We start from the raw sequence: 13,399 nt of genomic DNA on the forward strand, positions 1-13,399 counted from the left end.
CTCCTAACGGCTTAGGCGTGCTCAGTCTCGCGCAGCTTGCCGAGGCACAGTCGGGGTTATAGCAACAGAAAAGATCATCATCAGACACAACGGGACGGCACAGAGAGGGACACTGTCGCACTTCAGTGAGTAATATTAACTCAACCTAACTTAAAATGTGCTTCTTTACGTTTGAAATCATTTGATTTAAGGGCCTGTTTGATTTATGTCTCACGTAAATACTTTGTATTATCCCGTAGGTGGAGATAATTCTTCCACTGGTGATGTGCGTGTGTATTATCGTAAAGGCCTTCAGACGTGAGGCTACTGAAAGTCCTGATTACAGTTAACTACACTTGGATGTATTTTGAGCTCGCTAATATCGCTGCGGGGTGAAATTAAATTGGAAGTGGAAAGTGTTTACATTCAGAAACATCAGCCAGTCGCAACCAGCGTTAGCGGTGTAGTTAGCTAGGAGCTAGCAGCTTTAACGTTACAGTCACGGTGTGTGTCGCACTGACCGCGGCTGCTTGTCAGATCTCTGCAGGCTGAAACAGACACAAAATAAACACACAGGAGGGTTTACACGCGTTACTACACACTTTTATAATGACTGTATAACGTTAATATTATATCTGATGACACTGAGTGTTACAGTTCAATTCAAAACAAACATGTATACATTGTTATCAACAGAAGGCTGCTTATTGGTGCTCAAATAAACATGTTTGTTTGTGATAAAACTTTCAGATAAAGTAAAGGAGGCTCACTTAAAAGAAATACAGCGCAACTTTAATCAGTTATTAAGATGATGGTTCTTTATGCTCTCTTTGTAAATCTGAAATAGGATCAGTATGTAGATCAACTTTTCTCATGTGATATCAGCCCTGCTGAGGCAACGCATATGTTGACACAGAAGTTGTTAAAGTTACTGATTGGTGCTGCACGTTTTTGGGTCATTTTATAATCAGAAGCTTGTTTTTTTTTTAGCTTAAGTCACTTTTTTTGGACAATGCACTTTTGTTTCTTCTATATTTTAATTGCATTGTATATTTTCTTAATGTTCAAATAAACCTTGCTAAAGGCATTTTCATTTGTAATTTAACTGCAAGCTTCTATATATATCAAAACGTATTAAACAAATGTGATGGGGACAAAATCAGCCATTTCAGAAAGTGGTGGGGACATGTCCCCAATGTAAATGACACCTATGCTGCTACTCCAAAAACAGATTTATGTCAGATTATTATTTAGTTGCTTTAGAAAAAAAACATTATTTTTTATGTTTGTACTGATAATAGGGCTGATCCTCAATAATTTTTCTATTAAGATATTTATTTTGTTGAGGAAATATTGTACTTAATTTTACTCATGCATATTTTTTGAAAAAAGATTTTATCATAGTTGTTTTGAATGTTCTACCTCAGATTTATTAAGTGATGACCACTGTTTGGCATCAAGTGTTTGTTATGTTCTACCACAATTAACCATCTGGTTTCTTTAACTTTCACTCAGGAGCAAAATAGATATGAGAATAGATATGAGATTGTTTATTGTGATAACATTTTTGGGCATATTGCCCAGCCCTAACTGATAACAGAGCGGTTTATCATTGTGCATATACCTTTTTTGTCTGCTAGGAAGCTATGATTTTCATAAATGAAGCCCATGTCAAACGTTTTTCAATTAACGTTAATGTGGAAAACATCTATGCATCCTTTAACAATCTGTGTAATCTTAATTGACAAGAAACTGCTACTTTGTTGTTGTTTAATCAACTTTCTAAAATCATTATTTATTTAATACGTTATAATTCTGGTCCATTGACACACTCAGACATTGTTTTTTATTGGACAAAACCAAAGATGTTCAGTTTAATATCATAGAAGACTGAGAAAACTTCACATTTGAGAAGCTGGAACTGTTGAATTTAAGGATTAGGCAACTAATTGATTATCAAAATAGTTGGCAGACACTTGCTGTCAAGACTAACAGACTAATTGTTTCAGCTCTAATTACAACAATAAGTACAATACAAACATAAACCGACTTAGACAGTGTTCACATGCTATAAAATATGTCCGGTTAAAATGTAAAAGCAGGTTATTTCTAAAACAACATACATTTATAGTTTTATAGTTTAGTTATTGTACAGATCCCTTAAAATCTTTATTTGTGTATTAATTGTTTGTATCATAATCTGGTAGCGGGAACAGGAGGAAAGAGAAAGATTTTAGGAACTGCATTTTTATATTATTACTACATGCTTGTACTTCAATAAGTAGTAGTCATATGCTTAAAAAAAACAGTTGCTGTGGGGTGTTGAAGATCTGGGGAACGCTCTGGAAATAGGGTCAGTCAGTTGGGACAGTCCAGGATTAGGGTTACATGTTTACATTCAGGTGTAATCATGCATCTTATAATAAATCACTGACACAATCCTCAAAGCCTGTAGAGATAATACATGCATTATGACTCTCATCAAAGACAAATTATGATTCAACTGTAGTCATATTTAAACAAAGCCAAGCAGGCATTGTTTGTCTATGAAGCATTCTTCTTAAAACTAGTGCTGTTACCAACCGGTCGAGGCAGATAGCCGCCTGCCTGAGGCTAGGTTCTAACTGCTAAAAGGAAAGATATATTTTCCTTGCCATTGTCGCCAAGTGCTTGCACACAGTGGGAATTCTTGGGTCTCTGTAACTAATATTACAAACAGTAAAGTCTAAACCTGCTATGTGAAAAGTGCAATGAGAAAACGTTTGTTATGAATTGGCACTATATGAATAAAACTGAATCAGTTACTTTGCCAAATACCCTGTTGTTGATAACGTACATCTATTATATTGTTTGAAAGTGACAAGTTCCCAGAGTCTTCTGTGATGTCTTATTTTGTCTGAAGAACACTTTAAAGCCCAAGGAGATTCATTTTATTATCAAATAAGACTAATTAAAGCAGGGAAGCTTCACATTTTAGAAGCTGGAACTGGCATATTTTTGTCCTTTTTGCTTGGAAACCAAACTTTCTGTCAATTATCTTTATTCGTTTCGACAAGTGTTTCACCCTTTTTGATAATTATTTACTGAAAAAATAACTTAACAGCCTGTAGTTATTGGTTGTACTGGGTTAATTTGCTAATAATGGACTGTTTGTCTTGTCACAAAGAGGTCTTTTAGTGGCTTGATAGTTGTTTCTGCTAATGTGTGTGCAGTTTGCTTCACATGTGGACGAGACAGTCAGGGAGAAAAATAAACTCTTACATAAACAGTGGCTTTGCAAATTCTAACCTACAAAATAGTCACCGTTGATTTCTGAGCTAAGGGGACACTGTCTGCCAGCCACCAAAAGAACTGGTGTAACCAGTAGCTTCACCAGCCACAACCAAATTATCAGCATTTGCCTGGTAGATAGTGAAGTGCTTTGTTATTGTTGGATTTTTCAGTGTGCTGAATTGTGTTGTTTTTGATGCCTGTTGGAATCAGATACTGGTGATCTCAGCTGTGTTAGTGAACCATGATGGGTTGCAGCATGTTGGACCTTTGCTAAAAGGATTAACTGAGGCGGAGATTAGTGGCCAAGTGAGTGAACTAGTGACTGGCTGCTAGTTTATCCATGGTGTCTCTCTTTTTAACCCTGTGGAGGAACTGGTAAAGAGGATATTAGGTTGGTTTTATATGTATATACAAATACAAACGTTGGCTACCTTTGGGGAAAATTCTGATTTTTAGAATTGCCAGAGAAGCAACTTTGATGTATGATTATCTTCATAGTGGTGATGGTAGCAGGACTAAAATAACTCTGTCTGCAGGTCTTTCTATAACGTGGTCCACCACAACCTGATTGAACAGTTCAGACCGAACACATACACAGCACAGGTGAGTTTTGCTTTTATATATTTTTTTGCTGGATGGATGGATGGATAGAGGGATGTTTTTTTGCCTGGCCAGGAAGCGGTCAAGCAAACAAGTCTTGTATAGTAGCCGCATACCAGGATTCCTTATTTAATAGCAGTATTAGCACAAAAACTCTTACATTTAAAAAATAATTTAAAAACTTTTTAGAACAAAGTTGCAAAGTGTTTTACATAGTTGAACCAGGATTAAAAAATGTCAGGGCTGTAATGAGGCAATTAAATCAGTCAATTTGAAAATAATGAAATTAAACACCCAACAATACTGTGAAACACAGTATGTGACTCTTATCTTACGGTACCAACGCTGTGAGAGTGGCAGTAGATTAAGTGGTTGAAACATGTACAATTTTAATGAATAAATGATGCAATGTTTTAAATGTGCAATGTGTATGAATTTAAGGGTTAAAAACATTCAAAAAGTCTGTAAAATTATCCGCAGAATCTGGAGAAGTAACAGGTCCGACATTATGTTAAAGGCGTCTATGTATTGTGTTGCAGAGATATCTACTGAAGTTAACATGCTAATGAGCTAGCCCCGGCCCGTACTGTCTACTTTGTCCCCCCACGAGGTGATAGTATAGCCTACGCCCTGTAGTTTCAGCTGAGAGATGTATGCGAGCGGCGAGATCTCTACATTACACAAGCTCTCTTAGCTTTTTTATTCTAATAAATCCACAAAATAAACTCACAAAATGTCAAAAAGGAAATATTCTCAAACCTATTTTTCTTAATTTACATTTTGAGCCGTAAAACCATAAAATACCTCTTGACAGGCTGGACAAGTGGGTGGGATTATCTGATACAGTCCTCAGTTGGTACAGATAATATCTCGAAGGCAGAGGCTATGTTGTTTTCACTGGTGATAATAAATCTGAGCAGATCATCATGACATGACATGCTTTTCTTTGCCTATGTAAAGCACTATGATTTGCCTCTGTGTTTGAAACATGCTCTATAAATAAAGCTTGCCGTGCTTTGCCAGGAGGATGGCGGTGAATGTCTACTCCACATCTATGACCATAGAGAACCTAAGTCGTCATGACATGTTGGCATGGGTCAACGACTCTCTACAGCTCAACTACACAAAGATCGAGCAGCTCGGTTCAGGTAAACACACAAATCTTTTTTTATGTCGAGCTTGAAATTAAATTAAAAATTAAATTTAAAAAGTTCTTAAAGTTAACATGTGTGTTATTTTCCCCTCTAGGTTTTGCTTACTGTCAGTTCATGGACATGCTGTTTCCAGGGTGCATATTGTTGAAGAAAGTCAAATTCAACGCTAAATTGGAACATGAATACATCCACAATTTCAAGGTCTTACAGGCTTCATTCAAGAGAATGAGTGTGGACAAGGTCAGAGCACATACACACACTCATGAACATGCACACAGTCGACTCGATGTGATTAAACAGAGTTAACAGAGAGTTATGTAAGTTGACACAATATACATCAAAGAAAAAGAATGAGATCTTTAAGCATTAGCAAGGCTGGAATTACTATCTTAAGGTAAACCCATTATTGGGGATGTTGCGATACTAGATATTTAGTAGTCGATACCGATACCCGTAACATTCCTTGTTTCTCAATACCAATTCGATACCGTGGTAAAAAATAAAAACAACACACTTAATCCCATGTACTTCAACATACACTCTTTTAATAATAACATATGAACATTACAAAAAAACACTCACCGCTGTGAAAGTTGATTTTAGAGATGATTTAATGCCAATATTCACAAATGAGCAAACTGTTGAAATTATAGCCTTGCACTGTGCATATTTAATTATTAAATTAATTACTTCAAATTCTTTACTTTACAATCTCACAGGTGTGAAATGTTTAAGGGTGGTTACTATCTACACTGAACAACATTATAAGCACAACACTTTTGTTTTTGCCTTTCTCTATGTACACAAAAGGCCTGTTTCTCTCAAATATTGTTCACAAATCTTTTCCAAGATAATCCATCCCTCTCACAGGTGTGGCATATCAAGATGCTGATCAGACAGCGTGGGTATTGCACAATTGTGCCTTAGGCTGGCCACAATAAAAGGCCACTCGAAAAAATAAAGCTGGCCGGCTGTCAAACATTTGATTTTGTTTACGGAAGACTGTAACCGGAAGGTATTTCTAACCACTCTTTTGCATTTACATTTGTGTTCAATGTGGTCACAATGCTTCCCTGACCATCACAGGAGTTTTTGACTGATCGGATCAAAATCTGTCCTCAATGCGTGTTGGGTACACCTGTACTTTCATGTAGTCAAGCACTATCTGAAAGCAATCTGATCACCCAAAACGCATTTTAATGCCAGGTGTAAAGGGAGCCTTAGATCCATATGCAGGGGTCGTCTCTTGAGCTGTTTAAATAACATTATATAGGTCACAGCAGCTCTTCCTCAACACTTTGTCCTCCTCCTTGTATCTCTCTCAGATCATCCCTGTAGAGAGGCTGGTGAAGGGGAAGTTCCAGGACAACTTTGAGTTCCTTCAGTGGTTTAAGAAGTTTTTTGATGCCAACTATGATGGGAAAGAATACGACCCTGTACTGACACGGCAGGGCCAGGAGGGAACGCCACCTCCACCTAACCCAGGTACAAAACTAACACACATACACACTTGTGTGTGTCAGACACAAGCAGCTGTGTGTGAAACACAAAGGCTTCATTTCATTGCTGTCACCTCTTCATGCAACTACATCCCCACCTCTAACCCAGGTGAACTCATTCTCCACAAACCTAAAAGGCCCTCTCGCTCAGGTAACATCACCTGCATCGAGCATGTGTGTGTGTGTGCTTGTTAATGAATGTCTAACCTACATTCAAACTGTGAGTGACTTGGTTCATGGATTGGTCTATTCTGGCTTGATGTGGGCAGCTGCAATTTTTCTAACAAGCACAATATACTTTTTTAATATTTTTCCACAAAATCACAAGTCTTCTGAACATCGGCTCTCGAAAAGCAGTCTTCTCAAGATATCCTGCCTTTTCTCAGTTGATCAGAGTAAGCCAATCTGTTTGGAAATGTTGCATGTAAATAAGTCTGAGAATAGAGGAAAAATTAGGAAGGAAATGTCGCACACAAGTTATCATCAACTGTCTGAGGCAGTAGTGCTCTCAAAAGTATATGTAACTATACATTGTCGAGGTTTTGGTTGCAAACTGTGGTCTTCAACTTTGGTGGTAGGCAACACAAACAATGTTATGGCAGTGATGGGAAAGCCTACATGTGTTGCAGTAAATTGTTGTTCTTTAAGATAATAAAATCAAAGCACACTGCAAAGACATCCTGATGAATCTGTGTGTGTTTGTGAATGTGCGTGTTTTCTTTTGTAGTTCTATGTTTGTAAAAAAAAAAAACAACAACAGTAAGAGTTTTTAAGGCCATGATGCTGAGGAAACTTTGCAAAGTGAGGACATTTTGGCCAGTCCTCATCCCTAGAAGGGGCTTGTTGAAGGCTAGCACCTGGCTTTAAGGTTAGAAGTTAGCTTAGTTTAGAGTAAGATTTATGGTTATTCTTCTGTCTACACTGGCCACACAGCAAAAGCAGCAGATCAGCGGCAATGGCTGTATGTCAATGTCTACACTGCTTCTATTCAGCCACAAGACTTCTGTGCTCTCAGAAGTCTTTGAGAAAACTCACAGCCCAATATAAACCCATCTACTTAAAGCATGAAAATATGCTTTGGGTCACATTTACGTACAAACTGCAAGTAAAACATGTGGCATTACAAGCCCAGTGTAGACAGCTATACTGGTTAAAATGAAGCAAATCTGTTAATGCCTCACAGACTGGTGGCCGATTGAAAACAAAACACCCCAAACTCTTCCATCCAAACATAGAAATATAATTTTGTGTGTGTGTTTCTGTCTCCCAGGCCCCATGAGAACATCTCCCACAGTACCAAAGACTGTTCACGCCCCTCCGAGGCAAATCAACTTAGCACCAGCCCGCAGGACCATTCCCATGGCCCGCAACGGAGGAGACGCTGAGCTCATGGAGCTCAACCAGCAGGTAACACTGCTGTGATCTGATCTGTTCAGCCATTTTTAAAAACACCACACCAAGGTAGCATCTTCCCTGTACAGGTCTCACATTATGCCAAATGGTTCGACACTGCTCTCTCAAAATGAAATGAAAACGCACAGTCACTGTAAACGGTCTGTGCCATGATGAAAACAGGGTGCGGGCGTATTAGGACTGACTCAACAGATTCTCACATTGTTAAAGTCTGATGGTAATTTTAAAAATCATATAGACAAATAAGACATTTTAAAGCTTTATTTGATGCTGTAATAAAACATATATTTCATATTAATAGGATCAAGACTGAGGACATTAGCTCCTCCAAGGACTCCACCCTAGCTGACATAGTATGAATTTGGTGCAAACACACCAAGGCCAGAGCTTATAGTGTTCTCTTGTAATTTTTTATCTTCTGTTGTTTGTCCTATAAATCTTTGCAGTGCTTAATTGTCTTTATTTCTATCTTTGCTCACAGGTGCTCGACCTGAAGCTGACTGTAGAGGGACTGGAGAAGGAGAGGGACTTCTACTTCGGAAAGCTGAGGGACATCGAGCTCATCTGTCAGGAACACGAAAATGATAATAGCCCAGCCCTCAGCAAAATCATGGATACACTGTACGCTACAGAGGTAAATACAGTCACATCACACGCATGGCGCACCCACATCCGGCTGGGAAGTTTTGCATTATAACTGTGTTTACTTGCATGCAATAACAGCAGCACAGATCAGATATGTGTATGAGTGTGTGTATGTAATCTTTACAGTTGGCCCAGTCTTTGATGATATCCCCTACTAATTACTGTGTAGTGTAAATAATAGCACACTTCACAGCATTAGGATGAATCAGTTACTGTACCTTAACAAAACAGTAGTGTTGCACTCAATAACAATTCAGTGAAGGTCATAATCAACACATCTCATATACACAAGAAACCAGGTGACTCAGAGGAGTTACCTGGTTACTGTATACATGCTGAAGGTCAGTAATTTCTCCTCTGACCTTATGTTAGAATGCTAGCACACTTTATTCAACTGTTTTAGTGGTAGAAGACGCTGTTTCCTGACTTTTTTCCAGAGTGAATGCATCTGAATTTTGCAGATAGTCAGACTGTGAGAAGTTTTGATTCAGAATCGGAATCAGCTTTATTGGCCAAGTATGTGTACACATCATAGACTGTATAGGTACACATACAAGGAATTTGACTTGCTCTTAATGTACTTACACAGAACTAGACATACAGCTAAGAACAAGGACAACAAAGCTGAACAAAGGTAAACTTAAAAGCAACAATGAACAACATACAATGTCTATATACAAGTCAGACTGTTTCTGTAAATTGTAATCAAGATAAACAGGGCTGTACCGAATGTCTTGAGGTTTTTGAATGTCTGTCATTATATTTTATGACGTCATCACCCAGTTGCTGTTTGTAAACACACGATTCAAAGTTGGGAGAGAGAGACAGAGGGAGAGAGAGGGCAGCGGTGGTTGAGCGAGCTAGGGAGTGAATGGAGAGAGGGAGCAGCGTTAGCGAGAACAAAGCAGTGAGTCTCAGAAGTAAAATGTGAAGAAATCCTACGGAGTCACCACTGAAATCTAATTCTACAAACAGTGTAATACTAATAATATAAGTGTAGCCTAATCCTTCTCTGCAACTGTGCAGTAATAATGTGTTTAAACAGAATGAAGTCAACATTACGAAAGAAGCTTCAAACTATTCGGGACAGCCCTTAATACAGCTGAGCAATGAGTGTGAAGAGTGTTGGAATATTGAATGATTAATGTAACAGGTTACTTTATATACATGAAGTAGGTGGATATGTCAACTCTATAATCACATTTGGGCCTTAGTTTGTTTCATTCATTCATATTCATTCAAGTGTCTGAGATGATCCTCTTATCCTGGTTGTGGTGTATCTAGAAGTGCTGAGTCAGGAGCAACTGGACATCTTTTAGATTCCTTGAAGACATTTTGCCTTTTATTCAAAAAGCTTCTTCAGCTCTGAACTCTTTGCACTTATAGATATCCCTCTAAGTGTTCTGCAGTCCTTATTGGTGAGCATCTGTGTATTATCAGTTTCCCTCTTTGCGACTGCAGTTTCTTCAGACTTGTCCCCTTGAGCCATCACAGCATTTTACAGTGTTTATGAGGTGTGACAATCACTGAAACTTAAAGTGAACTGTTAGAGCAACATAAAGCATCTCACTGAGGTACGAAGAGCACAGGTAGTCACTGCCTGAATATATGCTTTATCAATACCGAGTAGCATTATGCAAACTCAACAAGGAGGCAAAGTTGTTGTGAAAACACCCTCATTAACATCAAAAAGAAGAGAGTCAGTGGGCTCAAAATCCTCAAAAAACAAATATAACGACTGCTCATCCTGCTGTACACTGACCTCAACCTTCTTTTGCAGGAGGGATTTGCACCACCAGAGGACGAAGATATTGACGAAGGAGCACAAGGAGACCAGGACGAGTTCTGAACTCTTCTTCCTCTCTTTATCACCTTCATCAGCCTGCCCCCACCTCTTACCCTTTAATCTACCCCATCATTATTGTCATAATCCCCCCTTTATTTGATTTTTTTTACACTCCCCCTTTACTTCTCCCATCTTGTCTGCGGCTGTACATTTCCTTACTAGCAAAAGACACTAAACCCAGACCTGTCTGGACCCAGCAACCTGTCTTGGCATATTCGACTTATTCTAACCCGTTCCCAGATGAGTCATCTGCACTGCAGGGCTAGTTTAGCCTGTTATTTTCTGGAAAGGTTTAAAGGGTAATTCTGGTCATTTTAAACCTTGGTCCTATTTTACATATTTTGGGGTCTAATTGAATAATATGTACAAAAAGTTCCCAGGTTTCACACTAAATACTGGAATTACCCTTTAAGGTTAATAGCAACGAGATTACGGGGATCCAGTGCTGACGGCCTGGAGCCAGCAGTGCTATCAATCTGTCTGTCTTAAGAGGCAGGTCACTTTCTCTCACGATGCACTTTGATTGGTCTCCACATATAGATGCAGGCATGCATCTGGGTGTATGCAGAGTTTATATATGAAACCACACAATGTTTTCCACATAATGTGATCAGTTTTTTGGATATTTTGGCTGGAAATTCCAGAAGGTGAGATTATAAATGGTGTTAAGCCTGTTAGAAGAGAGGCCTGCACATATATTTTGAACATTTTGCACTTGTGAACGTACATTTAGCCCGCAGACATATCGCAGACTTTGAACTGCTCACATGTACATGCATAAAGAAGTCATCATTCAAAGATAAAAACATCACAGACTATGCTCTTATCCATCAAGTTGTCCCATCAGAGAGGGTTTGCTCATGAAACTGTTTTAACATTGTGTTTATGAGCCAGCATGATGTATTTATTATTTTATTTATTTATCTTTTTTTTTTAAATCTGTTCTAAACAGTTTCTAGGGGACAAAAATGCGATTTTGGATTTAGAGAAATGTAAGGTCTTGCACTAAATGTAGCGAAACAAATGAACATGAAGTGAATGGTTGCAACCAGAAAGATACAAGAAGATGCTATTTTATATTTTGTAGATTTGTTTTAAAGAGGTTTGTTTTTTATTTGCATTCGATTCCTTAATGGCCAGGTCAGAGGCGTCAGTGTAAAAGTTATTTATCAGACAAGTGTCAAGCTTTGAATACTAAGAATGAACAAATGTAAAAAAACAAAACAAAAAAAATTAAAAACAAAGGTAAGACTAAAGACAGACTACTACTAACACTAATGTTTGACTGTTTTAATTGAGTTAAACATTGTAGCTGCTATAATTTTTTTTCAGTTGCCGTATTTAATTTGTTTTGTTGCAAAGCGTTAAAATGCCACAGTGGCTGCCAAGGATCTGGTTTACTGTGACCAACAGCCAGGCTGAGTGTGATTGACAGTAGTCGGACCAGTCTGAGAGAACAAAAGATCAAACCCTCTCCGTTTGTTGCGATAGCAGCCATGTAATAAACTTGCATCATTTGGAGTCACTGCTGGAATGAAATAAAGCTCTAAGGTTCAAGAAAACTAACAAACCTTTCTGTTGTATGTGTGTGTTTTATCTGCCATATTGCTGCTGTATTTCTTATTTATCAGGACCGGTATTGTATAGTTCTTCTTCCTCCAGCAAACTGATCACATCATGAACACATGCTTGTAGTGCATACACAAGGATGTTAAGTCTTGCCATCATGTTGCAGTGAAATCATTTGTACTAGAAAACATACTTTGGGACCAAGAGAGAGGTGTATTACCAGAGAAAGAAAAGTACAATTGACTTGCATAAGATGAACACATTGACCCAGTAGGACGTCCACTGTGGCCAATGGTTAAGCTTCAGCTCAGATCCAAAGGAGGAGAGAGAGATCCATAGGTTTGTGCCAAACACTAAGTGATTCATTTGAGCGACACTAAGTGCCTCTTTCGAGAGACACTGGAGCCAAAACTCACGTCTGTTCCACAGACTGCAACCAGACAGAAAACTGCAGCATGGTTTAACTTGAGCTGGCTCACTACAACAGAGATCTTTTAGATGAGATAATATGTTTGTTGTGCAGTAGTATATAATTTTTTTGTGTATATATATATATACATACATACATATACACACACACATAACATCAGCTTTTTGTGAGTAGCAAAAGGGAATTGCAACTTAATTTCATTACCCTGTGTGACAATAATAAATAAATTCTACCATGTACCCCTTTATATGTTTGGGACAAAACTCCCAATGGAAACTAGCTTAGTTATTGTTTTGAGTTTATTGATAAATGCTGGTTCAAAACAGACTGGGTTTGAACTGTTCACACGTGTAATTTTTAAATGTATTTTTAGACAAAACTGATTCATATTTCACCCATCACCTTGTTAAATTAAAAATACATACAATTTTGACATACAGGAAACTTAATTAGTTGACAAAAATCTTTTAAGTGTTTTTTTAAGAAAGTCTTGTCCAGTTCAAACTAATGGTCCAAACCATAAACTGTATAAAAAAGACCCTACGGTTCAAACCATTCAAACTTATAAGAAATTTTTGAATGTATTTTTAGACAAAACTGACTGTATATAAAAAGGTTCAAACCTTCAAACTTGTAAGCAGGCGCCATTTTAAAATGTTTTTTTACACAAATCTATGATTCACATTTCACCCATGACCGTGTTAATTCAAAATACATACAATTTTGACATTCAGGAAACTAACCTGCCCAGTAACCAGTAAATGAAACTATACCCCATCAAACCATAGACTTTATCAAACTGGTTTAAACTTGTAAGCAGACGCCATTTTTACTTGGGATGAATCTTTAAGATGTTTTTTTAAGTTCTGTAGAAACGTGTCCAGTACAAAAAACTGTATATAAAAAGGTTCAATCAGATAAATGAAACTAAAGGTAACTAACTGTTTAAAAAAACAAAACATTCAACGCATCACTCTGACGTCATGCCGAC

General features: G+C 37.8%; 1 protein-coding gene across 4 annotated transcripts; it reads left to right on the top strand.

Annotated features, from left to right (window-relative positions):
- Positions 1 to 4: 4 nt before the first annotated feature.
- LOC119908935 (microtubule-associated protein RP/EB family member 3-like) lies at positions 5 to 11,980 on the top strand. 4 transcript variants are annotated; one of them, XM_038726894.1, is made up of 10 exons: positions 6 to 125; positions 3,789 to 3,855; positions 4,876 to 5,000; positions 5,101 to 5,246; positions 6,332 to 6,491; positions 6,615 to 6,656; positions 7,776 to 7,912; positions 8,400 to 8,552; positions 9,153 to 9,197; positions 10,344 to 11,980. In XM_038726894.1, the coding sequence occupies exons 3-9, from the start codon at positions 4,880 to 4,882 to the stop codon at positions 9,156 to 9,158; spliced, it is 765 nt and encodes a 254-aa protein (XP_038582822.1). In that variant the 5' UTR covers positions 6 to 125; positions 3,789 to 3,855; positions 4,876 to 4,879; the 3' UTR covers positions 9,159 to 9,197; positions 10,344 to 11,980. The 4 variants fall into 4 exon arrangements, with proteins under 4 accessions (XP_038582819.1, XP_038582822.1, XP_038582818.1 ...); XM_038726891.1 differs by lacking the exon at positions 9,153 to 9,197 and having other exon boundaries at positions 5 to 125; positions 4,858 to 5,000; positions 10,344 to 10,412; XM_038726890.1 differs by lacking the exon at positions 9,153 to 9,197.
- The last annotated feature ends 1,419 nt before the right edge of the window (positions 11,981 to 13,399 follow it).

The sequence above is a fragment of the Micropterus salmoides genome, unplaced genomic scaffold (genome assembly GCF_014851395.1).
Source record: "Micropterus salmoides isolate LMB-PRFRI ecotype aquatic unplaced genomic scaffold, ASM1485139v1 Ms_hic_scaffold_18, whole genome shotgun sequence".
In the NCBI taxonomy this organism is placed as follows: domain Eukaryota; kingdom Metazoa; phylum Chordata; class Actinopteri; order Centrarchiformes; family Centrarchidae; genus Micropterus; species Micropterus salmoides.

Excerpts from the sequence above, each read along its gene's own strand:
- LOC119908935 (XM_038726891.1), top strand. The coding sequence starts at position 4,880 with ATGGCGGTGAATGTCTACTCCACATCTATGACCATAGAGAACCTAAGT. Across the intron at positions 5,001-5,100 it reads GATCGAGCAGCTCGGTTCAG|GTTTTGCTTACTGTCAGTTC; the intron begins GTAAACACACAA and ends TTTCCCCTCTAG. Across the intron at positions 6,492-6,614 it reads GCCACCTCCACCTAACCCAG|GTGAACTCATTCTCCACAAA; the intron begins GTACAAAACTAA and ends CCTCTAACCCAG.